The sequence below is a fragment of the Podarcis muralis genome, chromosome 5 (genome assembly GCF_964188315.1).
Source record: "Podarcis muralis chromosome 5, rPodMur119.hap1.1, whole genome shotgun sequence".
Classification (NCBI taxonomy): domain Eukaryota; kingdom Metazoa; phylum Chordata; class Lepidosauria; order Squamata; family Lacertidae; genus Podarcis; species Podarcis muralis.
In genome coordinates this window covers 37,283,293-37,310,900 of record NC_135659.1, presented here as the reverse complement: position 1 = coordinate 37,310,900, position 27,608 = coordinate 37,283,293, and the positions used below count along the sequence as shown (strand labels likewise).

Below are 27,608 nucleotides of genomic sequence, written 5' to 3'. Positions count from 1 at the left end.
ATTCTGAATGGCACTGAGGTTCTGTGAAAAGGCTACATGACACAGTCCTGTTTGCATTCACTAAACTACCTTACACATGTCTATATGTATTCAGAAGCAAGTCCTACTGAGTTCAGTGGGGCTTAAACTCAGGTAAATGGGTGCAGGATTGCTGGCAATGAATTAGTTATCCTTGAGCGCTTCACCTCATTTGAGGTAGATTAGCAACAGCCAGCTTGGTATCCTCCACATACTGATGACAACAATTCCCATCATCCTTAACTATTTGCTGGGATGGCTGGGTGTGATGGGAGCTCTAGTCCATAACAACTAGTGGGCACCTTGTTAGCTCTTTCAGTAATACTGCACTGTTTCTTGTACACTGCCTTGGGAGGATCTGTATCCTGAAAGGCAGGATATAAAGAACTGGGATAGACAGATGTAGGCGGGCACAGGGAACGCTGTTGCAAAGAGCGTAGCATTAAGCTTCTCATTTCTATGCATCTGACCTTACATTTCCACTATTACTTACTGCCATCACAAGCCCAAACAGCTTCTACCAGGCCTTCATAAGTAATATTTCATATTCCCTGGTGCTTTGTTCTGACAGCCATAATCTCTATACTTCCATCTTTCAAGAAAAGCAGCAGTGCTAGATTTCAAGTATTTCATGTGCTCAGGTGAACCAAATAATCCAGCAGCATTAGGTCACATTTAGCAGAAGGCTCAGATCAATGAACGAGCACCTTTAATATATTTCTAGAGCTAATTTTGGGGAAAGGTGGTCTGCAGATGCAGCAGACATTTATCCGGATTGGAAACCTTTGCTAATTAGCCACGGAACAGCTTGAATCAGAGTGGTACCAAAGCCATTTTCAAACGCTCCTTTTGAGCCGTAAATGTAATAAAGTGACCTATATGTTTTGTAATAACTCCACGGCAACTGTTCCTGCTCTCTATCACAGAACAACACTTCAAAAAGGATGCTCCATCTGTCACAAGCAGCCCCAGTACAAATTACACATGTAGTGGTTCAGAAGGACAACCATACTCTTTAACTTGGGTTCTAACGCCCAAATTAGCTACTTCTGTCCAATTATCTTGGCTATGTGCGGCAAGCAGTAAGCCAAAATGCAGTTCTTGGATAAGCAGGGATGATAATGAAAAAATCAATAGGGGTTTTGTGTTGTTGCTTTTTGGTAGCTGTAACACCGCATTGTGGGGCTATTCTTTGAAGAAACCCATTTTAAATTAAGATTTGTAAAGTGTAGTTCCTGCAGTATTAGCTCTCACAGCAAAGATCTGACAATTCAAGCCTGGATGTGTCTTGCATCTCAACACCAACATCCTACAAGAGTGCTGAAATGTTTACACTCACTGCTGGAGGCCATTTGCATAGTAATACGAGATGGCTAGCCTGAGTGGCAAGATTCTATTGCATTCCTCTTTCTCTTCCTGCTCCCTTAGTAACATCTGACACGCTTGCATAAGTGCAAATGAAATTCATGATGGATTATGGTAAGCTTATTAACCTTACTTTGGAACCAGCTTTAGTGGCCCAACCTCACATACCTGAAAACAAAATATACCTGTATCCTATCAAATGCATGAAAATGAGCACATTACAACAACAACAACCCAGAAGAGCCATGAGGAACGTATCCCAATATTTGTTTCACTTCGTTATTGTAAATGTATGCCAACATTGTCAGTTCTTTTGAAAAACTGCGAGGGAAAAGAACATAGGGGGCAGGGAACTGTGGTTAACCTTAACTAACTTTAGTTGAAAACAAACCAGTTTCATAAACTATGGTTTGAAGTTTTGTCTGTTTCAACAAACCATGGTTGACATTCACAACAGTTTGCCCAGGTTTGTATGACATGGCAATATATATGTGGTTCATCTAAAATGAAGCTGAAAGGCTTGGGTCTCTCCTACACACACCTGCACTGAAGAGGTGAACTATTCAAGCCTGAGGCTCACTATTCTTCATTCACTAAGGCAGTCGTTCATTTATTCATTCACTAAGGCATGGCTTAGCCTTACATCAGAATGAAGCCACTAAATCTATACATTACCATTACTTCTGTTGCACGGCGAACAACAGTGGCTGGTTTGTGCATACTCTCATACGTGTGGAAACCCTATTTGCACAGTTCTTCCCTCTTTTCCAAGGAGCAAAGACAACACAGGCTGGGTATGACTGCATACAGATGTACACAGGTACTGATCAAATCACACCTTTCCCTCAATATCAGCAGTTGAAATGAACTGGGCACTTTGTCCAAAGAATGGCACTCCTTCTGGATATGTGACTTACTAAATGGTAACAAGGGACGCGGGTGGCGCTGTGGGCTCGCCAGATGCAGCTTCGTCACGCTGGCCACGTGACCCGGAAGTGTCTGCGGACAGTGCTGGCTCCCGGCCTATAGAGTGAGATGAGCGCACAACCCTAGAGTCTGGCAAGACTGGCCCGTACGGGCAGGGGTACCTTTACCTTTACCTTTACCTTAAATGGTAACATAGCTTAAGTATGGGCATTGTTAGGGTTAGGAAAGGAACCGTTGGGTCTGTCTTCCTCGTATTCTTTATTTTGAAAGAAGAGGGATTTTGAAACGTAATTCTGTAGTTAGCAAATTATAACCAAAACAGTGGGTTTCTAATACTCCCTTATGTAGGCCCGAAAGCACGTTTAGCACGTTCATGTGTGGAAATGGTAGTCCGCAATATAGTAATACCATTTGGGTGCAAAACAAACATCTTTTACAAAGACCTGCAAGAAAAAAAAAACCACCCCCAAACAGCAGAGTGTCTAAGTCAGAAATACAAAGCATGTCATCTTTTTTAAACCTGATATTCAAATATTAGTGCTTATTGCATCTTATACCTGAACCACATTTTGAGGAGAATTCGGAACGTGCTACATTAACAATTGTGAGCAGCGATTATACGATTGGTGTGGAGGCACAATTTAACACATGAGAAGCACCATCTTCCCCAAGGCACCTGGGCTGTGTATTATGTCTTTATGAGCCTCTGCCACCTTCTCCAATGCATATTCAGGGCCTACTGCTGGTTTCAGCCAGCCAGCTTCTACACCAGCCAGAATTGATGCTGCACATTCACGCAGCTCATCCTAAATGGAGAAGAAAACATTTTTAAAATTGAGCATGAAAGGAAAATACTTCTATGCCCTCCAGCAGTCAAATTCATTATTCTACATTGTACCGGGTGTGTGTGTGTGTGTGTGTGTGTGTGTGTGTGTGTAGAAAAAATGTAGGCTTGGCTCCACAAATTAGTTTTCGCAGCAGAGATTTCCCAACCCCTACCTGTAAGCCCCGTGGAAAGTTGTCCCTAAGGGCTGGGGAAAGGCTTGGATGTAGCGGTGGCGGTTATGACACATGTGTAGCGAGAGCTGGGAAATCAATGGATGTCTGTAGTCAATCACCCCCCCACACACCCCTTCCCCAATACCACGCTGCCAACAGTGACTTTCCATGGGACACAGCAGGCTACAGTGGAGAAGGAGGAGGCAGGAATTATCCACTGTGCAAGAATATTTTTGCTTGTACCTTGGAAGTTGAACGGAATCCGTTCCAGAAGTCCGTTCGACTTCCAAACCCTTCGGAAACCAAAGCACGGCTTCTGATTGGCTGCAGGAAGCTCCTACAGCCAATTGGAAGCCCCAGAAGCCCCATTGGACATTTGGGTTCCAAAGAACGTTCGCAAACCAGAACACTCACTTCCGGATTTGCAGCATTCAGGAACCAAAACGTCCGAGTAACAAGGCGTTCGAGATCCAAGGTACGACTATACTACTCTCAACCCAAGCAACAGAGGTTTTTAAGAACATTGTTTCTCTCTAAATGCATGGAGGGAAAAAGCTGCAGGACATATGAAGCCCAAAGAGGCAAGACCAGCTCCTGAAAGATTAATGCTATTGCAGAATATAGTTTCACTGGCCAGTCCAAAGCTTCTCAACAGATAGCAACTGACTCCCGAGAGCTTATGTAAAGTTCCCCAGACTGTGAAATGATTAAAGGAGTGTGTGTGCCTGCAGGGACGAAGAAAAGTATAGGAAGAGATTAAAGGAGCTTTCCAGAACTTCCCATGTGTTGAAGCCAAGCATCTGATCCAGGCTGTGTTACAGAAAAGGCACACTGACTCCTCTAAGTGAATTATGTACATATACTGCATGATGATGATTTTTTTTACCTTAGATGCAGAGAATAAAGAAATTCCTCTGATGCTTGATTCTTTCCACATAGTGTCTCTGGGGTTTATCTCAATGGGGCCACGGCTGCCCACAATCTGTCACACAAAGTGGTGGAGAGAATGAGATGCTGACAGCTTAATTCTAAGCATTAAGATTCTCATTCATGGGGGTGCAACCTTACCATCACTCGGCCTCCACTTGACAGCAGTTGCAAGTCATGGGCAAGGTTGACATTTGCCAACATCTCTATTACCACATCTATGCCGTGCACACCAGCAGCTTCCTGCATAAGAAATCACCTGTTCAGTATCAAAGATACATGGAAGCCTAGCTGCTTTTGTGGTTCTCAAGTTATTATTCATATCCTGCTTTTTTGCAAAATAAATAAATAAAGATGCACACAAAGCAGCTCACAGGCACTATACAACAAGACAAAGACACACATTATGGGCCATAAATGGCGAACCAAACTAAGAGCAGAGAACAGCAAATGAAGGACTACAGTCAAAAGCAGACTGAAATAAACAAAGGTTTTCGGGAACTGTTGGGAGACTTTAAAAAGAGTGGGCCATCACTGAAAAGGCACTGTCTCCTCTGCTGCATTTCACATGATGGCACAACTGAGAGCAGAGATTATGATTTTTAACTGGCAGGCAGGTAATATGGCAGGTAATGCGGCAATACTGATAGAATACCACCATTCTAAAAAGCAAGAGTCCAGAGCAGAACAACCTGGCTACATCTATCAGCTAGAGAAGGAGCAGCTGCAGGAAGCTCGCTTCCCTCCTCCATACCAGGAACAATGCCCTGGAACCACACAAGCAAAGAGAAAAACACTCTGGACTCCTGCCGTTGGTCAGACCAACAAAGGCTGCTGATTCAGTTGCAGCCACACCTGACTATAAAAACCCTCACAATTTCTCTAATAAACAAGGTTGAGAAATTGCAGGAAGCCAGGTGTATGGATACCCATTTGTACATACCCAGTAAAGGGTGCATGTGGTGTTAAAATGCTCATTAGGAACATAATGGGTTGGAACCTATGGAGCTCTAAGCGGAACTCAACGTGTTACTAAGGCGAACATTCCAACAGAATGTTCTCCTCTTCCTCTCACACCCCTAAATCTAGCCATTCCCCCAATCTTCTGGAGCAGATCTGGGGAGAAGATGTGGTTGGGGGAGAGCAGATTATGCAAGCAGAAATCCTTGCACTCATTAGCAGAATACTGCCCTCTATCTTAACTAGTATTCCAATTACCACTTTGCAGTCTGTGTTCTAAATTACCTTAATCTGAGTGAGATAATCCTTCTTCTTGTGATTAAATGCCTCATGGGCTCCGTTTTGCAAAACTAGTTTTATCCCTTCCTCAGTTCCAGCTGTGCCAAAGACCTTCAGGCCATAAGCTCTTGCAATCTGACATGCTGCTATTCCAACCTAGGTTTTTAAAAGAGCGGGGGAGGGGGGGAGAGTGTTGTAAGTTTAACATGGTACTTTCTTTATACAATTATTGACAACAATCGTTTCGAAGGAGGAAATTTCAATCGCAACAGAGCCGCAGGTGACCCTTAATAACTTGTAGTAACAGTCTGCTATAGCATGACTTGATCTCCTACACAAAAACAGTATGTGGCTTCTCTTAGCACGACTTCCCTGAAATAAAATCAGGGAAATTAATAATTAAGCCAACCAGCAGTACACACTTCTGTTTCTGTTTTATAGAGACAGTAAAATATATCAGCTCAATTACCACTATAACACAACCACCCAGTCTTCACATTTCAAAGGCAGCAACTGCAAGGGACTTCTCACTAACATCATTTCAAGCCATACTTTGGAAGCAAGTGTCAAACTTTGAACAAGAAGTACTTTTCTAAGGGTTATTGCTTTAAAAAGAAAACAATAAAAGGCACTTCATAAAACAGAAAGAACAGCAATCTTGGCCAGTACGGTCGCACCTGCAGCCAACCAGAAGCCGCGCTTTGGTTTTCAAACATTTTGGAAGTCGAACGGACTTCTGGAATGGATACCGTTCAACTTCCAAGGTACAACTGTACTGGATTCTGCCATGTATCTCATGACCAAAAGAGGCAATGTACAGAGGTTTGGCACTTAAAAAAAAAAAAAAATACTTCCAGGACTTCAGGATTAAAAGCCTAAGCAGGGCCAGATTTGAATTCCACACAAACCCTTATTCCAGCATTTTCCTCCATGCAATTGAAGTGGTGTGAAGAAATGCAGCTGGGTTGTAGATGCAAGCCCTGCCCCCAAACTGTGCCCTGCATCAGCCCCACCTCACCCCATGTGTTGGGGGGCAAGTGGAGTTCTGCTCATGCAACGGGACCTCCCTTTCTCTCCTCTCCCAAAGTGACTCCAACCCTCTGGGGCAGAACCTGGGGCAGGGCGAGTGGGCTGCAGAGGAGATGGAAGTTCAGAAATGCATATGGATGAAAGATCCAACCCACTGGGGTGACATGCCACTGTACTTTACCATGCTAAAGCCCCTTTTAAGCATAAGGCGAGCTTTCATGATACTTACCCCTCCACTTGCTCCATGGACTAGCACGGTTTCTGCTGCTTTGGCAGATCCCCTGGCGGGCGGTGGGGGGGGGGGGACACAAAACATTTTCAATACAACTGTCTGGATTGTATTTATACAATAAATTATATCCAACAAGGAGTTGCTCGAAGTGGCTAATGAAGGATGAAAAACAAGGGTGTACCTTCCTGTGTAGCCAACAGTGTAGCTGTGGCGAGGAGTTAAAAAACTAAATTAGCCAATATTCAATGAATTTCAAATTGGGAAGAGCCCCAGAATGCACTTCTTCTGAATCTGTGTTAGGAAACAACAGTGTTTATGTTGACTGTCAATGTACCTTTATATTAAATAGTTACAGTGCAGCTGTAACCACAAAATAATCCTGTCAGTGATGAGCAGAAAATACAGTGGCACATTAAAAAAAACAACCCAATATAGGCTCTGGAGTACCACTGTATTGCTGCAAAACAGCCAACTAACTTCATAACTCCCTGTTAAAAACACTGCCATCAGAACAAGCTTGCGCTGAAGCCACAAGCAGACTTTGCCTAGGCATTGATCAATCAATCAACGCATTTGTATCCCACCTTTTTCTCCATGGAGCACAAGGTGGTTTAAATGGATCTCCCCCTCCTCATGTAATTCCCCACAACAAACCTATGAGGTAGGTTAGACTGAGAGGCAGTGAGTGGCCCAAGGTTATCCAGTAAGCTTCATGGCAGCATAGGGATTTGACCCCTGATCTCCCAGATCAGGCATAGGCAAACTCCGATCCTCCAGATGTTTGGGACTACAATTCCCCTAATCCCTAGTTAACAGGACCAGTGGTCAGGGATGATGGGAACTGTAGTCCCAAACATCTGGAGGTCTGGAGTTTGCCTATGCCTGTCCTAGATCAACACTCTAACCCAGGCATCCCCAAACTCAGCCCTCCAGATGTTTTGGGACTACAATTCCCATAATCCCTGACCACTGGTCCTGTTAGCTAGGGATGATGGGAGTTGCAGTCCCAACATCTGGTGGGCCAAGTTTGTGGGAGCCTGCTCTAACCACTACACCACACTGAATTTTAAATACTGTCACTCTGTTGCACAAGTACTCCCTTTTTCTCAGGCTCAAAACAAAAGTGTGTGTGTGTGTGTGTGTGTGTGTGTGTGAGAGAGAGAAAGTGCCAACAAATTTGCTGCATTAAAGAACATGAAAAATTAGTCTGGCTGAACATGTGACACAGAAAAGCCTCAAGGAAAAGGCAGAAAGGCCCAAAGTTACTGCATTTTTATTGCTCATAAGCAATTTTAGGATGTCATTGCCTTACTTTTGAAAGAGAGCATGGTAAGCCGTAAAATATGGAATTCCAATTGCGGCACCTTGCTTGAAGTCCAGTTTATCAGACAAGGAAAAGACTGTGTCAACTGATGAAATGGTATATTCGGCATAACCGCCAGAAATGGTACCAAGGGTAAAAACCCTGTCTCCTTTCTGGTAGGAGAAAACAAATGCACAAGGTGAAGCATTGTGCCAAAGTGTTTTCTGTATCCTGTGTAAAAATGAAGGCATTTCCAGAAGAGTTAAATAAAACCCAATTATATAGGTGAAATACCCATGTCAAGAAGATAGCAGCATTACAACAGATCTAATCTGTACTAATTGTTTCCAACTGTTTTTGGACTACAATTCCCATCATCCCTCACATCATCGTCCTGCTAGCTAGGGATAATGGGAGTTGTAGTCCAAAAGCAGATGGAGACCCAAGTTTGGGAAACTGTGCATTAGAGGAAGCAGAATTAACAACTAGCTTAAAATCCAACACTTTGAAAGCAGGGTGTACTTGAGTCTGGAGTAACTGAAGTACCAAAGACTATCTGGCAAAGAATGTAGGCCAAAGTGTGTTAACAAAGGTTTGCATTTAAATCTGTAGAAAGGAAGGCAGAAATTCAGGTGTATAGGGATGACATGAATCATATCCAAGACACAGGAACTATGAAGAGACCCAGTTTAGTAACCAAGACCGGAATGATATTGTATAAAAGATAGCAAATGAGCAACATATTTTAAAATTGGATACCTTGAAAGTAGTTACATGTTCCCCAACACCTTGTACTACCCCAGCCACATCTGAACCAGGTGTGTGAGGTAAAGCTGGTTTTTTAGCATAAGTCCCAGAACGAATATAAGTCTCCACTGGATTAATGCCACATGCATGGACTTTAATGAGAACCTGCAGAAGAAAGGGATATTTGTTGAACAACTGAAAGAAATCTGGTACCTTCATTTTCATGCCAAGTTGTTTGTTGTTGAATGTCAAATATGTTCAAAATACAAGCAGCATAAATACTTATTAAGAAGAGTTGGGATTTGATATACCGCTTTATCACTACCCTAAGGAGTCTCAAAGCGGCTAACAATCTCCTTTGACTTCCTCACCCACAACAAACACTCTGTGAGGTGAGTGGGGCTGAGAGACTTCAGAGAAGTGTGACTAGCCCAAGGTCACCCAGCAGCTGCATGTGGAAGGGGGGAGACGTGAACCCGGTTCACCAGATTACGAGTCTAGTCTACCGCTCTACACCACTACACCATACTGGCTCTCCTATTAAGCATTAAGAACACAACCCCCCCCCCTTTTTTTCGGTAACAGGCAAACCAATGTTCATTCCCTATAGAACTTTTGCAGAATCTTTTATAAAACAGAGTCAAAGGTAAGCACAAAAGTTATAGTAGTACTTATGCAGTTGGTCTGGCAAGCAATAGCATGTACAGATGTCAGGATTACCCTCCAGGGCTGTGTTCTATGGGATTTTTACTCTGTTTGCAAATTCATTCTGCATGCTGACTGAAGCAGAAAAGTTTCCAATAACTGTTAAATAACAATAATGCTAATTTCAGGGTGTACAGTATTTATATATCCAGTTCAAGGTCTTTGTTTTTACCTGGTTCTCTCCTGGAACTGGCAAGGGAATATCTGCTTGCAGCTTAAGCACTTCAGGTCCACCAAATTCAAACACTTTGACAGCTCTCATCACATTTCTCCCGGCTGCCATGGCAACCTGAAAAATCACAGAGATAAAAGACTGTACTATCTTAACCTCCACCGCCTTTTCCACTTCAAAGAGAAAGGATCAAATTACTTGCTCTTCAGGTGAAATTTAAATCGGAAGGTTCACCATGCATTTCACTCTGTTCTAACAATGTGCTGCCAATTTGAGGCTTTTCGACTTATAAAATTAGCCTGCAAAGGAGAACTAATAGTTTCACTTTGGGTAACAAATGAATCCGATCGCAATCCTGTATCCTCTTACCTGGGAGTAAGCCCCATTTATTTACATCTTAGTGGACAAATACAGGACTGCACTGTCAAATATGCAGAAGTTTGCACATACACACACAAACCAGCTTGGAAAGGATATCTTTTGACACATCTTCAGAAGACCTTACAACTGGAGTTACACTAGCTTCAAAAAATTTTTTAACCTAATCCGCATTTTTATAAAGACTTTATGCCTGGAGAAGAGTTTGAAATCCAAATAATGGAAATCATAGGAATCATAGGTGGGGAAAATCCTATACAGTCATACATCGGGTTGAAGTAGCTTCAGGTTAAGTATTTTCGGGCGCGTTACTTCCGGGTTTCACTACTGGTGCATGCGCAGATGCTCAAAATGACGTCATGTGCATGCGCGGAAGAGGTGAAACGAGACCCGCGCAGTCACATGTTACGTTCTACTCAAGATGCGAACGGGGGTCTGGAACGGATCCCGTTCGCATCCAGAGGTACCACTGTATCATTTGGGTCCTGCTTGCAGGCTTCACATGGACATCTTATGAGAACAGAGCATCTCCTTCCATTAGGTTTTTACACATGGGATGTTTTGGCAGGGAGCTCCTGCACTGGCAAGGGGTTAAGCTGGATGACCTTTGAGATTCCTTCCAACTTTTAGGATTCTATAGAAGTGGCGCATTCTCTCTCACAGCCATTTTAACCAGTATTAGAAACTCAGATATAGAAGCTAATTGCCAAATGGTACATTAAACCTTGCTTAGTTGCCACAACGGAATGTCTAAACACTTTTTTTTTTTGCAGCGGGGTTTATTAATTATTATCATTATCATCATCACTATCACCATCATTTCATTTCTATACCGCTTTATAGTTTAAAGGAAAAATCTCAAAACTGTTTACAACACATTAAAACATCAAAAAAACCAATCAGGACTAAAACAAAATTCAAGTTTCAATGAAAATATTTCAAGTGACATTTTGCTATCCCTATATATATTTACCCACTTGATTTATATAGCTGCCCAATAGAAGTACTCTAGGAAGCCAGTGTGGTATAGCGGTTAGAGTGTCAAACTAGGGCCTCGGAGATCAGGGTTCAAATCCCAACTCAAGTCATGAAACTCACTGGGTGACATTGGGCCAATTACAGCCTCTAACCTACCTCAAACGGTCATTGTAGGGATTAACTGAAGTAGGGTGGAACCATGTACTCCTTGGAGAAAAAAGTGGGATGTAAATGCCCTTCTGCTTACCTGCTTAAGAAAGCTGGAGGGGCCAGCCAGCTAGATGTTAGTTGCCAATGTGGCACTCAAAGATTTCCAAATGGCCACAACTGGACCTGCACCAGTTGTAAAACATACCTGGCTCCTGGGGAATTTTGAGCACGGATTTTAACACCTGTGCTGGCTGCTTTCTTCTGCCTAACCTGCTTCTGCTTTGAAAACGCTTGGCGTCAGCCTCAAACAACTGATCGATAAGCATGAAATCAGAACCCTGAGAGCAAGTTCACTTGCATTTAGGAAGCAGCCATACAGATCTTAAATTGTGGCCCTTGGAACCATCTCTTGGGGGGGAAATGAAGGGCTCCCAAACTATTTAAAGTTATCCCTGGCATTCCAAGTTTGAGTAACTACTGACATTAATTCAAACTCTGCACTCTGGCCTAAATCAACAATATCTTGTTTAGGCTGTAAATTGTAAAGTCACCCACGGGAAAAAAGAGTGGGGAAAGACAGAAGGTTCTAGAAACTTGATCAAAAATCTCTGGGCACAGAAAATGCCTTATGAAAGCTAATAAGCTGCCTTCTATTGCCATCCTTGCTAGTATCCCTGTTTTAGAACCTGCTGCTAGAGGTCTCAAGGACACCTGAGCACCCTTTCAAGTAGACAGCCCAACTACATATGAACTGAAACGCCAGTAAAAGGGGCTTGGGTGAGGATCAAATTATTTTTATAAGGTTAACTGTGCCCTGTCAACATTGCGAGCCAGCAACCCATGTAATTCCACTGCCACTGATAGTAACAACCAGGTACTGTACTTAAGGAATCCAAAACTGTAGAGAAGTATCTAAAGATGCGGGTATCTGCTTAAAATTCAGTGTCAATATTTGACTTTTAAATGGCTACAATGAAATGCAATACTGTAATGGTCGTCCAAACACTCCAGACGGTGGGCCTTCATATAAAAATAGGTGTTTTACTTCCTTACACACACACACACACACACACACACACACACACACACACACACAGTTTTCACTTGTAAGATGTTAAGGTATACCCCTTTGCTACCATAGGTGCATCTATCCATGTTAATATCTGCATTTCAACTGAAACCAGCATTAACCTTTGTATCCTTCTAAACCAGTGGAATTTAGATGAGAATAATGTTTAACTTTGACTGCTGTAGACATAACAAAGGTCATCGTAGTGGTGGGGGAAAACAAGCCAAAAAGGGAGATAAACAAATCAGCTTGAAATGATGGCACTGAGAAAAGAAATACCGTATTTTTCGCTCTATAACACGCACCTGACCATAACACGCACATAGTTTTTAGAGGAGGAAAACAAGAAAAATATATTCTAAACGAAACAGTGGATGTATGATTTTTGTGGTTCATGCTCTGGCCACAGACATGTGATCTGATGGTGAGTTTGGGGTAGCCCAATGCAAAAATCCTGAGGATCCATGTGGATCCATGCTTTGTAACCACGTTTTTGCGCCATTGTGGTCCCATGAAACAGTGGGTGCGCGTGTTTTTTGGTGCAGGCTGTAGCCGTGGATATGCTATGTGATCTGATGGTGAATTTGGGGTGACCTAGTGCAAAAATCCTGAGGATCCATGTGGATCCGTGCTTTGTAACCATGTTTTAAGTGGGGAGGGAAGGAAAAGAACTCAAGGGACAAGGAGCACGCATGGGGGGTTGGAGAAGGATGCTGCTAATAGCAGGAGAGGCTCCTCTCCGGCTTTGCTCCTTTAGAACAAGCAGGCTCTTCGTCTCTCCCTCCTCCCCGGCAAGGAAACCATGATAGTAACCACTCTGAGACAAATCTTGAAAAAGTGCGACCAACACTCTCCCCCAACAAGCGCAGTGAGGTCAAAACACCCACACCCACACCCACACACACACACACAGAGAGAGAGAGAGAGAGAGAGAGAACTGGCCCTAAAGTCGCAGGGCGCTGGAAGTCGCAGGGGCGCTGGGGGAGTGAACAGGAAGCAAGAGGAGAAGGAGCCCTCACAAACAGAGAGACACACAGAGTGTCAATTCTAAAGTCGCAGGGGCGCAGGGAGAGTGAACAGAAGCAAGAGAAGGAGAAGGAGCCTTCTCTCTCACACACAGACACACAGAGTGTCAATTCTAAAGTCGCAGGGGCGCAGGGAGAGTGAACAGAAGCAAGAGAAGGAGAAGGAGCCTTCTCTCACACACAGGGACACACAGAGTGTCAATTCTAAAGTCGCAGGGGCGCAGGGAGAGTGAACAGAAGCAAGAGAAGGAGAAGGAGCCTTCTCTCACACACAGGGACACACAGAGTGTCAATTCTAAAGTCGGAGGGGCGCAGGGAGAGTGAACAGAAGCAAGAGAAGGAGAAGGAGCCCTCTCTCTCACACACAGACACACAGAGTGTCAATTCTAAAGTCGGAGGAGAGCGCAGGGGCGCTGGGAGAGTGAAAGGGAAGCAGGAGGAGGAGAACGATAGCTCAAGCACACACACACACACACACACACACACACACAGCCCCTACAGTGGCTAATCCAAAATCGGGCAGCAAAAAACTGCAGGCAGGGACAGAGAGCACCGCTCTGCTTCTCTCCCTCCTCCCGGCTAGGCTGGCTGAAAAGCTTTGCTGCTACTTAGCAGCTCAGTGGGGAGGAGAGAGGGACATAGAGGACAGGGTTGTTTTAATGCAGCCAACTCCCGCTCTGCTTCTCTCCCTCTTCCCCGGCTCCGCTAACTGACAGGAGCCGCTTACACTCGCTTTGCTGTTTTAAAGCGAGCCACGGACTGCTCACAACTGCAGCAGATTCCCCGCCATCTGTAGGCATTCGCTCCATAACACGCACAGACATTTTCCCTTACTTTCTAGGAGGAAAAATCTGCGTGTTATGGAGCGAAATTTACGGTATATTCCCAACTGCCCCTACCACATACCAAAAATGTCTCACATTTCTACTCAGCAACTATGGTACACTACTTCAGATGTACAGAAGTCACCAGTTTTCTCTCTTCCCCATACATGAGAGCAGTCTTTAAGACCTCTTCTTTTAAACCTCACTTTCTGGACTTGTTGACATCAAATTGGCACTTTCAAGCAACTATTCTGAAGCTGTTTGTAAATGCCAAACAATACTAAATATGTGTCTTTTCTAAAATAAATTCAATAGCTTCAACAAGTTGTAGCTAACTTAGAAACATTGTAACTCTCAATTATCAGGAGAATGAACAGATTCAAGTTTCTCCTGAACCTCAGTGTGAATGGGTAACTTTGCCAGATTCTTATTTTAGAAAACACAACTGGTCACATGCTTCAGAATAAAAATAACTTGTAACTTTTCTTTCAAGGTTGCTCTACATTTATTTTTGTTTTTTTAAAAAAATAAGAGATAATGAATTAATAAAGAGCCCAAATTAGCAGGACTGGCCGCCAGCTAGGATCTATGTGTCTGGTAGAAAGTGTATACACTAAGCATGCACTCTCCTGCAAACACATGTGGCTAACCAATGCCACAAGGTCTGTGCTATCAAAACACCTTGCTTTTTTGTGAGCAGCCGCCCTAAATAACACACTAATCTGTACTTTTGTGCATTTCCTTTGCTTTTACATTATTAAGGGTGGCTTTAGACACCCCCCCCCCAAAAAAAAAAAACCAGTTGCGATGATCACACTGACATCCTAGCATTGGTCAGCTAGTTAAGACACATTGTTTGCAGAGAGGAGCGTTTAGTACAGTATATGCAATGCAACCTCCAATCCTGTTCTAGGTTACGAGATGTCCCTGTTTCCCGGGGACAGTCCCCGGACTTACAAATCAGTCCCCTGACAAAATCAATCTTTCAACTACACACACACATATGCAATGCAATGCAATGCAACATATGTGTGCTAGTTAAACTTTAAGGTGCTGCAAGGGACTGTCAAGAGTCACCCAGCCAGGAAACCATTGCAAGCAGAAAGCCCAGCAGGAAAGACAGACCTAGATCCTATCTCCGCAACGCATCCCGCTACGCCCTAAAGCCCTCCTTGCCAACTGTGGCGGGGAGGGAGGAGAACCCAATTTTACGTCACTCACCCTCTTGCTGTAGAACGACGTGTTTGCGCGCCTAGCCAAACGAGCTTCGCTTAAATCACAGCCTCGGTTCGCCTACTTATCTTCTACACGCCTGCGCAATGAGCTCCTTCCGGGTTCACGCTAGAGAAGCCATCTTTTCGGAGTCCCGTAAGTTCTAGTGCGCAAGCGCCGCCGTGGCAGAACCTTCGCAACCTTTGCTCCGGCGAAGATGTGTCTATCCTCAGCGTCGCCTGCTCGCTTAGCAACTCTCTTAATAGAGAGAATTAAAACTTATAGGTGCGGTTTTAATAATATAACAATATAAAAATCATTTTAAAAGCCGTAATTGGTATAATTAAAACTATATATTAAAACTATGCTCAGTTGTTTCCCCACCCCCGTGTTTTCAGCAGTTCTTATTTTTATCTGTGAGCCGTCTTGAGTTCCAGCAGGGAAAAAGGCGCGGTATGAAGAAATACGCAGTAACAATAATAAGGACCCTAAGTAGGTATGCATAGCGTTTTGCAGCCCTGGTCCTGTGCTGTTTACTCAGAGGTAGGCGCCACTACGACCAATGGAGATTTTAAATCCTCGTTAAGCTTCAATCCGGTGCCTTCTTGCCTGTGAGTGAGCCCAACTGGGGACTTGCATGCGAGTACAGTACATATGCATATGCTTGCACTGTCTTGCTTCTTTCCTTCGGGTTCTGGATCCCCTGGCACCTGCCTATTTTCCGGAATGTCGCCCAGCAAGGGGGAGGGCGACAAAACTCCGGCTCCGCACATAAACACTGGCGCCCTTATTAGATCCAATGAAAGGTTTATTCTGTCTCCCAACAGCAGCAGACTAGATGCCTCTAGGCAGCTAAGGCACAAACACGTACATAGACTACATCTCCTCCTCCTTTACTCTCGATCCACAGCCTTCCTAACAACTCTGCTAATCCGAGAGGCTAATAATGCAATAGTGCAGCAACCCTTCGCAGACGCTTGGGAGCCAGTACTGTTGGAACTCCGTGGGGTGGATCGGGGTTGCACCGCTGCAGTCTCGAGTCCTGCACGCTTCCAGGGGCGCAATAAAGCCGGCTGAAACGCAGCGAGCCTGCCGAGGAAAACGCGCAGGATAAAAGCGCGCGGCTGCAATCCTATGTAGACTTGGAGTGGGATCCTAACCGTTCTTTCTCACCGCAACAAGCCCAATGGGTGCGCTTAGACTGCAGTCTCAAGTTAACCCCGCTGAACTCAACTTACAGACTCGCGCCGGGCATATGCGCTCGGGCCGCAAGTTTGTCCCAAGCGGGCCGCCGTCGGACTTAAGATGGCGGCGCCCATAGAGCGGTGAAGTGGGCGGGCGGGGATGGGGGAGAGCCGGCGCCGATGGCTGATTTCAAGCGCTGGAAGGAGCAGCGGCTGTCGCGCGCGGACGGGAGCCGGAAGGGCAGCGTGGACGAGCCCATTGCGGGGATCGTGCGGCTTCTCAATGGGCGCGACAGCTTCTGCACCACCAGCTCGTGCTCGGGGCGCGTGGTTGTGCTGGAACAGCCGCCCCTTCCTCCCCGCGCCGAGGTGAGCGCGGCTAAGGATCCCCCGGAGAAGGGCGCTGGGGCGATACTGCCACCGCCACCAACGCGGGGGACCCGGAAACCCAACAGCCTTTTCCTCCAGCCCAAATGGCTCAGGGTGTCTCCTGCGTCCTCTGGAGTTTTGTGCAGGTTTCGGAACACCCCCCCCCCCCGGGTTTTATTCATAAGTAAAACCTTAGTTCCGTACGCTCCTGTGCGAATCTTAATTTTTAGGATTTAAAATAACGCGCAGAGCCTGACGGGCTTCTTAAAGCCTAATGGATTTCATAAAATTTGTACACCGCTTTATTTAGGGGAAAAAATACACCACTACACTCAAAGCGCTGTATGAAAAGATAAAACCGTAAAATCGTGGCGGGGGGTGGGTGGAATTTGACATACTAAAACATACGAGAGGTTAAAATACTAAAACAGATTAAAACCATTGTGCCGTTAAATCGACTTCCTCAGACTGCAGGTTCTCGAAAACGTAATAAGACATTTATTAGTCCGCTTAAGGCGCCGCAAAATTCTGGGATGCTTTTGTTGTCGGAGACGGAAGTGGCTGCTCTTCAGGAAATCCTTGCTTAGTGCGACTTGCTACTGGGTGTTGTTGTTTAGACGTTTAGTCGTGTCCGACTCTTCGTGACCCCATGGACCAGAGCACGCCAGGCACCTCTGTCCTCCACTACCTCCCGCAGTCTGGTCAAACTCATGCTGGTAACCTCGAAAACACTATCCAACCATCTCGTCCTCTGTGCTACTGGGTAGCCTTCAGCAATAGGAATCCAGGGGTGCAGCCATTTCTACCGATCCCCGCTCCACTCACAGCCGCTAAACGTTGGGATTCAGCATCTCCTCTCCTCAAATTGCATTATCTCCCTATGGAAAAAAATCTACCTTTTCCAAACTTATTCAGCATTTTCAGTTCAGCTCCCAGAAGTTTAAATGGGGATTGAAAACACACACCTCGTGCCTTAGTCAAGACTCAAGGTGAGTCACAGCATTAAAAGGAAACAGTTTAACAACCCACAGTCAGCATAAATGGGGATGGGGATTTTGGGGGGGGCGGGCGGGCGTAATTTTGTTGAAACAGCACCGAAAACACTGAAAACCATTTATAAGAAAAAAAGCAGGGGGTGGAAATAAATGTGTGCAAACCCACCCTCAGAAATCTTTTCCACAACAGCCCCCACAACAGGAAAGGAGAGAGGGTGCCAGGCTAGCCTCCCATGGAAGGGTGTTCCACAATCTGGGAGGAGCCACCAAAAAGGTTCTTTCTTGTGACCTCCCCCAATGTGTCTGTCAGGGTAGTGGGACCAAAACAGAAGTTTCCCTAGAAGATCTCAAAGCCCAGGCAGGCTCATATAGAGAGATCTGATCCTTCAGTTATCTTAGACACAAGCCATAGGTCATAACTAGTGCTTTGAGGTGTTTCTGGAAACAAACGTAACCAGTTATACTCTCTGTAACTGGTTCCAGTTAGCAAGCTGGCTGCAGCATCTTAAGACACTTTCCGCAGGCATCCCCACATAGAGCATGTTGCAATGATCCAAATGGGGTATAATTAAGACATGTACCACCATGGCCAGATCAGGCGTCTCCTGGAGCTGGCACAGTTGGTGCACAAGTGTAACCCTACCCAGCCCCAGTAGAATCCCTATTTCCTGATCTGCCTTTTTACTGACCAGGTGCCTTGTCTGTTTTTTTTGTTCACCCCTTTTTGGTCCATTACTGACACCAGACAATGGTTTAGCACTGAAACACCTTCCTCAGATTTAAGATGGAGAGAGAGAGAGTTGGATGTCATCTGCATACTGGTGACACTGAAACCCAAAATACTGGACAAGGTTATCGATGGAGGTCCATTCTTAACCTGAAACTATTCTTAACCTGAGGTACCACTTTAGCTAATGGGGCCTCCCGTTGCCGCCGCGCCGCCACCACATGATTTCTGTTCTCCTCCTGAAGCAAAGTTCTTAACCCGAGGTACTATTTCTGGGTTAGCGGAGCCTGTAACCTGAAGCATCTGTAACCTGAAGCGTGCCCAAGGTACCACTGTACCAGTAGCTGGAAATCACAGGTGGGAGAAAGAGTGCTTTTGAACTCAGGTGCAGCTTCCTATGGGCATTTGATTGGGCATTGTGAGAACAGGATATTTTATCAGGCCTTTGGCCTGATCCAGCAGCAGTCATCTTCTGTTAATAAGGTTGCTTTTACCTAAGCCCAATGTGGCAGGTTCCAAAAAAGATTGTTTTTTTTTGGTTATTTCTCTTGTCTCCTTCCCTCTCCTTCCGCTGAAACATCTCATACTCTCACTTTGACACATTTGTTCCACCACACCGTGCTTTTCTGTCTGGCCTTTCTTTCTCCCACTCACCTGTGGTGTGAAATTTGTTGTGGGAAGTGTTCTGCGTTGCTTTCTATATATCCAGAGATTTGTGAAACGATTTCGCCTTCCCGCTAGGCTACCACCGGCTTTGAGATACAGAAGCAGAATTGCACCTGGCTCATGGTGACCCATCAAATATGTACAATCGAAAACGTGGTAAGAGAACTGTTCCAGGGTGAATTCTTTATGCATGCTTAGAAAATCCTTGTTTGTGCTATTTGCATACAGTCAATAATTTTGATATTTGAGATCTGGAAATTGTAGCAGTTTCCAATATCTACCAGGTGAGGGCAGACTTAGGGTAGCTGATGCAAGATGTTAGCACAGAAATAAAATGCTATTGTTGTAGAATGATATGTTAGATTTCTCATATTTGGCTAATAGAACTGTTACAGTGAAAGTATGAGAGATCTTTAACATCTATGAATATTAGTTGCATGTAATATATGCTGTATTTCACTTGTTTAAAAAAGTGGACTACCAAGTTTTTAAAGAAGGCAAGACATTTGATTCCATTGCTGCTGTATTTCTGCTTGTAACAGTTATAATCTTTGTGTGATAGCCTTAATGCTATCACACAAATATTATAATTGCTACCTGTCTGATGCAGGATTTCCAGGAGCCTAGTTCTTCTACATCAGAAGATACAGCACTCCACACTTGTAGATCTGATTGAATCTCTGGAGGGAAGACTGTAGTTCCAGTAACTAAATACGTGAAAATATTTCCCTGACGCCCCTTTCTCAAAACACCACATGGCAAAACTCTCTATTATTATTATAGTTTAATGAAAAATGGGTATTTCTGAGATCTGAAAAAGGACTTGTTTCAACCTCAGCAGTATATAATTACAGTTCCAGAAGTTATGCTTTCATATTTATTGATTGAGAGCCTGATCCTACACCCACTGGGAATTTGGCAGTTGGCTTTTGTGGAAGAAAGGCGGGAGTGTACATAGGAAATTACTTTCAGTATTTTAATATTAAAGTTGAGCCTTTTGCAGGAAATTAGTGATCTAGAAGCTATACGGTAACAATATCCTTCAATCACAATGCATATTTCAGAACCATATTTTGAAGAAATGTGATTTGTAAGTCTCCATAGATTTAGCCAAAGAAACTGTAAGCATGTGTAGAGGAAAAACAGCCAGTGCTTTCTTTGAAGTATGTACCATAGCAGCTCTGATACCCAAAAGCTGTGTTTTAAAATGAATTTGTCCATTGAAGCTGGTTTTTTTATCTAGTGATGCTACTACTGTGGCAAATTCCTTTTTCTTTTATCTCAAGGTACACCTAGGGTTTCCTCTTTCCATACCTGCCTATATCCTTTTTTGGATTTATGACTTAGGATGATGATTAAATTGTATTTTATGTGCTTCCATTTCCTGGGATAGAGGATAAATCATTTTAACTGTAACTGCTCTGTTAGACTTACCTGTGAAAACTGGGGGTGGGGGGAGAGGAAATATAGAAAAATATGTTTGAGAGTCTGTAATTAAAGTAAATTTTCAAATACACTAGCACCTTCATCATTAGGGTATTTTGAATGGAGTACGTATTTAAGAGCATAGGCCAGCTGACCTTACTTAAGCTTATCATTTCCAGTGATTGGCTGAGTGGAGGAAGTTCATACAACCGATCTTTATTCTATCCCCTGTGGCTCCCTGGAAACTCTTGCTAGAGTTCGGGAGGATCTCCTGAACACTAGGGGCTGTATCACATACAACTGCAGTGCGAGGGGGGCGAAAGAATCTTGATCCAAGAGTCTCCCCCAACCCTCTGGCGAGAATTTCCCGGCAACCTTTCTCTTCTGATAGAGTTGCATGCTTTGCCTTCCACTTGTACAACCATAGTATACAACCCCTTGCTTTTACCTCAAGAGGTTAGCATAGAATTTCAGGGGCTGGTAGTTAAAGAACCCGGCTCTTATTTTTAGATCTCTAGCCCATAGTCGAAAGAGCATGAAGAAGAAGTGCTGAATCTATATGCCATGCAATATGGTCAAAGAGCCCAGGCGAGCTTAAGGTGTTAAAGAAAATGAAGTTGTGTGTCCTAGCAACCGTGTGGTCTCCTAGCAGCAGACATTCCATCAGGTAGCAGAAGGGAGGGGGAGAAAAGAAGAAGGGTTGTCATCAATCATCACTGCTGAGAGACAAACTGCCTTTGGCTCTTCCTCAGAGCTGTCACTTAGTGACAGCCATTCTATCCCAGCTGATTGTTGTATGAGCTGGTTTCTTCCCCACCACACACTAAGGACTGCCTTAGCAAGCCACTCAGGGAACCTTTTCAGCTAATGAGTGGGCAAAAGCAGTTTTAATTAATTATTGAATAATTGGTATTGGAGGTGTAACCTTTCTATGTAGAGAATTTGATGTGCCTAACTTGAATCTATAACTTCATTAAAGACCTGCAAACTTGTAGAAAGGTTGGGGGGAAATAAGATGTTATATGAAGATTTCTAATGATATTTTAAAGAAAAAAATAATACATACATCTTACCAACAATAGTTGGAATTGTTTTGATTTGTAGTTATTTTAATTGATGCATTCTTTCCTTTCACTTTGCAATATCGTTTGAATTAGTGTGGCCTACTAATCACTACTCTTGGCTCATAACTATAGCTAAAAGCGTTACTTAAATTCAAGCCAGATTATTTATTTTGGATGGGCAGAAAAACAGAGAAACTTTGATCTGTGCAGGCAAGATCTTCTGTAGAGTACAAACTTTCACATGGTTGGCACCAGCTATGATCCGACAATGGTAATTTAGCAACTGTACAAATTCTGCTATGGTAAAAATTCCTCACTGAAGGGAAATTATACTCTAGCTGGAGCTGCTGCTTTTATCTAGCATAGAATAGTGACATTTACTAGACTAGATTCCAGTCTGCTTCTGTGCTGGTCAATATCTTTCCGAAGTGTAGAGATAATATTCCTGAATGAAGGCATTGCTGAGAGGGAAAAGTAGTCGTATACTGGTCTCTCCCCCCTCCTTATTTAAAAGGTTACATGTGCAGAAAAAAAGTCTTCCTTTTAAAAAAAAAGTTTACAATTTGATTGTTGAATATGTGCCCCCTCCCAAAATTTACACATCTCTCGAAGCAGTGCTTTAACCTTGCTGCTAGATTGAGTATTTTTTTAAAAAAGATTGTTTGGAGCCTTTTGGTGAGACTTTACGAATGAGTGTGTACGTTGTGGACAGTCACAGCTACACAACGCGGCCTCCAGAGCTCTAAAATGATATCACCTGTATCTTTGGGAAGTCAAATCCCAGTAGAATGTGTAGCTGAATCCATTATGCTGAAGGGAATAAACCAAGCAGAGTATGTAAAGTAGTACGAGTTGTAGAAATTTATTTTTAATTAGCAGGCTGAATCAGCTTCTGCTGTGCAGTGTTTTTGAGATGCTAAATAGGCTAGCTATTTTTTTTATGGCTCACAGATGTAGCACTGATAGTAACATACTGTACTGTGGATCTTCCAGCTTACAGCCTTACAGAAAGCGACAGATGATGCCATATTCAAATTTGAACCATTTGTGCTTCATGTGCAGTGTCAAGACCTTCAAGATGCACAACTTCTGGTAAAGTGAAGTATTGCTGTTGTACTTAAATTCCATACTTGCTACATAAGAAACAGTTGGCTCTTAACTAAGTTCTCACACCTACAAGCATTCCCCAAAGCATTCTGCGTTTAATAACTAGGACTATGGAAATACGATGATGGGAGCGAAATGGGATTTTTATTATTTCTGCAGATGGGATGCTCACAAGTGAAATTATGGTTTGGTTAAAATCAACGGCAAAGATCCCACTGATGTTGGAATGAGAATTTCAGAAACATTGCCTGTCCTGTTTGGCTGGCAGCTTTCATTGCAGACATGGTTTCGTGTGGTAGCCAGCACCCTTTTGGGGCTAAACTTGTGATAATTAAGACTGTGACCATGCATCTTCCAGGAGCTATTGGAAGCTTCTTTCTACTTCTTTGGTTCAGATCAGCAAAAAAAAAGCAAAAAAAAAAAAAAGCTATCTTTGGCTTTTCCTAACTTTTTGGCCATGTTGAGTATTATGTAATATGGCCACAATTTGGAAAAGTGCCTGCTACAGAAGACTTAGTGTTGCTGTTTTTTTCCTAAATGGCAACTCTTCGTCCGTCCAGCGTTTCTCAAACTTGGGTCCCCAGCTGTTGTTGGACTATAACTCCCATCATCCCTGACCACTAATCCTCTAAGCTAAGGATGGTGGGAGCTGTAGTCCAACAACAGCTGGAGACCCACGTTTGAGAAACATTGGTCTGTGCCATATTACAAGCTGTATTTAAAGCTGGATGTTTTTTCCCAAAATTAGCCTTTGGAAATTGTTTGGCAGCTCCGCTGCTCGAGATATGCAAGCTCTCTCATGCACTGAGAGCAAAAGCAGGGCCATATTCCTTTGTGAGCAACCTTCTGGGGGCTGCAGGCAAATGGAGGGCGGGCCAGAGAGAAAAGTGGGTGGAGCTACGAATGTGAATGAGGTGTAGCCTCAGAAGGCTCCAGGGGGCTGGATTTGGCCTCTGGGTCTGAGCTTCCTCGCCCCTGAATTGCCTGTAACATACGGCTTTTAAGATTTCCGATTCACAACACATTTCTTCACTGCCATCAAGCACGCCCCTATTGAATTCAAATCATGAACATTTTAGAGTTGCAATACAATTTACAGCATGGTGTTTTATCTAAAGCTCAGGGGTATTTCAAAGCAGAAACAACCGTTTATAATTCAGGTTTTATGAAATAACCATCCCTCTTTCTGAAAACATTTAGACTGTAAACAAATCCTTGACAGTGCACTTTGTTTCATTGTTGTCCATCTCTCCGAGGCCATAGCTGAAGGATGTGGTTGATGATGGCTGTTTCCCTCTTGCCTTTTACAGCACAAAGTGGCTATAGAAGCCGGGTTCCGGAACTCTGGCATAACTGTTGGCCGAAAAGGAAAAATTATGATGGTATGTTATGTGTTCCTACATTGCGGGGGGGGGGGTGGCAGGCACAGCCGGAGTATTGCTTCCATATGGGTACTACTTAGCGTATTTTTCTCTCTATAAGTCGCACCAGACCATAGTTTTTGGAGGAGGAAAACAAGAAAAAAAAAATATTCTGAATCCCAGAAGCCAGGGCAGCGGGAGGAACGCTCCCACTGCCCTGAAGAGGCTTCACGTGGCTATCCCAGAAGCCAGAACAGCAAGAGGGATCGCTGCGCAGCAATCCCTCTTGCTGTTTTAGCTTCAGCAATAGCTGCGCAGGCTGAATTCGCTCCATAAGACACACACACATTTCCCCTTACTTTTTAGGAGGGGGAGAGTGTGTCTCATAGAGCGAAAAATACGGTATGTGGCCTTTTCAGGTTCTGCGATGGCAGGGATGTATTTCTGAGGCACTGATATGACAGGCATGAATACAGCTTTGAGTCCAGTACCCAGTAGAATGCTGTGGTCCTAACAATAATGCTGAAGAGAATAAACCAAGCAAAACCAGAGTGGTAGGGCAGGTTTCAGATATATATATATATATTAAAATACTTGGAATCAGCTTCAGACCATCTCGAGGTGCCCCCAAATGCTCTTCGTCAGACCTTGAGAGCAGCCACAGCCCTAAAAGTCATTACATCGTGGTTGCCACATATATGACCACACGCTACTTTTCATCAAGCTATTTGAATGTACTTTGTGGTGGAAATATGCAGTGCCTCCCTTTTGCCATCTCGTTCCCAAAATGCAATGATAAAATTCATACTTTTCTTTAATTAATTTGCCTCCCCGGTGGGGGTAGCTGCTGCCTCCATTTCAGTAAATGATGTTGAAATCTAGGTTTTCTCTTTTCGTCTCACTTGCAGGCTGTCCGAAGCACTCACTGCTTAGAAGTTCCCCTAAGCAGGAAAGGAAAACTGATGGTCAGTGAAGAATACGTTGACTTTGTGGTTCAAGTTGCTAATCAGAAGATGGAAGAGAATTGGAAGAGAATTGACAGGTTTGTTAACAATAAGTCTCTAGTTTATACCAATCCTAGCAGTTAAAATATTGGTAGCAGGAAAAGGAAGAAGATGTAGATAAGATGCAAGTGGTAAGCTAGCAGATAGAAAGCTAAAATTAACTTATTTGGACTCAGCAAGTTAAATACATAAATGTCTAGCAGACCTTGAAGAAACCTAAGTCCATATGTCTTTATTTTATTTTATTTTTTAAAGGTTTTACAGCTCTCTCCAGCTTGCTTTGGAAAGCAGAGACCATTCCGTTAGCTCACCTCTTGAGGAGAAAGAAGAGAACAAAGAAGCGAACAATACCATGGACTCCTACAGAAGACAAATAAAGTCTAAAGGAACTGAAAAGGATGGTGAATGTACTTCTCCTGGGAAAAACAGAGGCTTAGAAAGTGAAGATGAGACAGAAAACAGTCTTGGTGTTTTTCACTAAAATATGCTACAGATAATTGTGTGAAGTAGATATATACCCACATTATGTTTGTATAATGTTTAGTTTGTTTTGCTCTTTGTGAGAGCTTAGCCGATAGATTACTGTGCTCTATAAAGTAGCATTTTCTTAACATAGATTACTATGGATATTAAGTTACCAGCAAAGTAATAGAATGCCACAAAATGTCAATGAACATGGGGAAATGGCATTTTTAATACTGGAGGTAAAACTTGTTCTTCAAGCAATATTGTTTTACACAAAATATGCAATATTCCAAACTACCTAATTCCAAACTACCACCATAGTTGTGCTCTGTATTTGCTATTCCAGTTTTGAAAACCCAATCTGAAAGTTCTGTTGTTAAATATATTTATCTTCTTCACTTAGTAGAGATTATTTCAAATGTTTGCGAGACGAAAATAAGTGTGAAACAAATTCATCCTTGATTATGCTACTGAAATAAATGATTGTCACAAGCATTAATCTTTGCCATGTCAGTCATTTGTAAACTTTTCACTCCTTCCTACTCCAGACGAGTAAACAAAATCAGATTATAAAAGAATTAGGCAGTGATATTTCTAGTCGGAAATCACATTTTTCTTCATCTTTTAGTGGGGTTCACATAATAGAGACTCGTTTGTACAAGGAGTTTTGCTTTTGCAATGGAACTTCTCCTCCAACACGACCCTTGATCTTTTCTGAAGCATCTGGGTGGGAGGCAAGGAGAAGAAATGTTTAATTTAATTTATTTATATTCAAGGCTGCTTACAGCATTTAAAAACAGCAATTTTTATTTATTTATTTATTTTGATGACATAAAGTAGTTATTCTTTTATTTAGGGTCAATGTTTGCAAAAATGCATATTATCGGGTGAAATGCAATAAAATGCATGTCTCTTGGGGAGATGGGTTTTTAAATTATGTGAATTTCCATGCTTTTTAAAAGAAAAAATGGCAGATTTATGTGGGAAATGGGTGAAATACTGAGTAGCATCTACCCTTAGTACAGAGTAAACTCTTTGCACCGTATCTTCAGGTACTCTAAAAGCCAAGCAGAGTTAAAAACAACAATTATAAAATAGTAGATAATAAAAACAAACTAGTTTAAAACAATGACTTGAATACACCACAAAATATCTAAAATCAGCAGTTAAAGTATACGGTAATTTGCCAGAACAACAGTTCCAGCCCGCATTTGGAAGTCCTTGCACCACTGGGACAACTTAGTTGAATACAAATCTTTTATGTTCCTGAGCACCATTACACTCATTGCTTTAAAGATTTTAGATGGGTGTTTCTGACTGGAAATACTGTATAAATAAACAGCCAATGTTGGCTTTTAGCCTAATAATAGTCATTGCTTTTTAGAAGTAGCCAGAAAACTCTTCCACATGAGAACAGCCAGGAACTAAAGGGACAAGACAAAGGAAACTTGATGGGCCTGAGGAAAAGTGAAAGTTCCTTTGATTAGTTCCTTAGTTTTTTCAGCACTTTAGTAATAGGATTTCAGAATTCACTCATAGCAGGCACTAAGCTTTTAGTCCAGACCTTGCTTTTGCCTCTCTTGTGAAATGAACTCACTGAAACATTCTTCAAACTCTGGAGTTCATTATGTTCTTCCCAAGCCACATTTTGCAAACCCGCTTCTATATCATGGTTTGTTCCAAACTGTAATGTGGGATTAACTATGGTTAGCACTAACACCAGTGCACTCCACCGTAGCTTATTTCCGTTTAGGTCATTGAATAGGCAACGCTACATCTGCACAACCCAAAGAAATGTTGACATTGCTCAAGGCGATGCTAATGATGCTATAAAAGGGACGATATACTCGCATACACCTGAATTGATTATTCAACACTTAAATCAACCACAAGTGATTTTTTTGTATATGTGTGTGTGTTGATAGACAAGTCATCACTTGAT

At 43.1% G+C, this 27,608-nt stretch overlaps 2 protein-coding genes across 4 annotated transcripts; one reads left to right on the top strand and one right to left on the bottom strand.

The window, feature by feature from the left end:
• Positions 1 to 2,549: 2,549 nt before the first annotated feature.
• On the bottom strand, positions 2,550 to 16,472 carry CRYZ (crystallin zeta). The gene is made up of 9 exons (XM_028733077.2): positions 15,309 to 16,472; positions 9,664 to 9,780; positions 8,799 to 8,951; positions 8,049 to 8,212; positions 6,734 to 6,785; positions 5,482 to 5,631; positions 4,378 to 4,479; positions 4,196 to 4,291; positions 2,550 to 3,116 (listed from the first exon to the last, which is right to left on the bottom strand). Exons 2-9 carry the CDS (start codon positions 9,772 to 9,774, stop codon positions 2,952 to 2,954), a joined length of 993 nt encoding a protein of 330 aa, XP_028588910.2. The 5' UTR covers positions 9,775 to 9,780; positions 15,309 to 16,472; the 3' UTR covers positions 2,550 to 2,951.
• Positions 16,473 to 16,581: 109 nt separating this feature from the next.
• Positions 16,582 to 26,165, top strand: TYW3 (tRNA-yW synthesizing protein 3 homolog). Of its 3 annotated transcripts, none has more exons than XM_028733078.2 (6): positions 16,584 to 16,852; positions 19,316 to 19,396; positions 22,723 to 22,821; positions 24,147 to 24,218; positions 25,106 to 25,239; positions 25,457 to 26,165. In XM_028733078.2, the coding sequence occupies exons 1-6, from the start codon at positions 16,664 to 16,666 to the stop codon at positions 25,680 to 25,682; spliced, it is 801 nt and encodes a 266-aa protein (XP_028588911.2). In that variant the 5' UTR covers positions 16,584 to 16,663; the 3' UTR covers positions 25,683 to 26,165. The 3 variants fall into 3 exon arrangements, with proteins under 3 accessions (XP_028588912.2, XP_028588911.2, XP_077784710.1); XM_077928584.1 differs by lacking the exon at positions 16,584 to 16,852 and adding an exon at positions 16,911 to 16,998; XM_028733079.2 differs by lacking the exon at positions 22,723 to 22,821 and having other exon boundaries at positions 16,582 to 16,852.
• Positions 26,166 to 27,608: the final 1,443 nt, after the last annotated feature.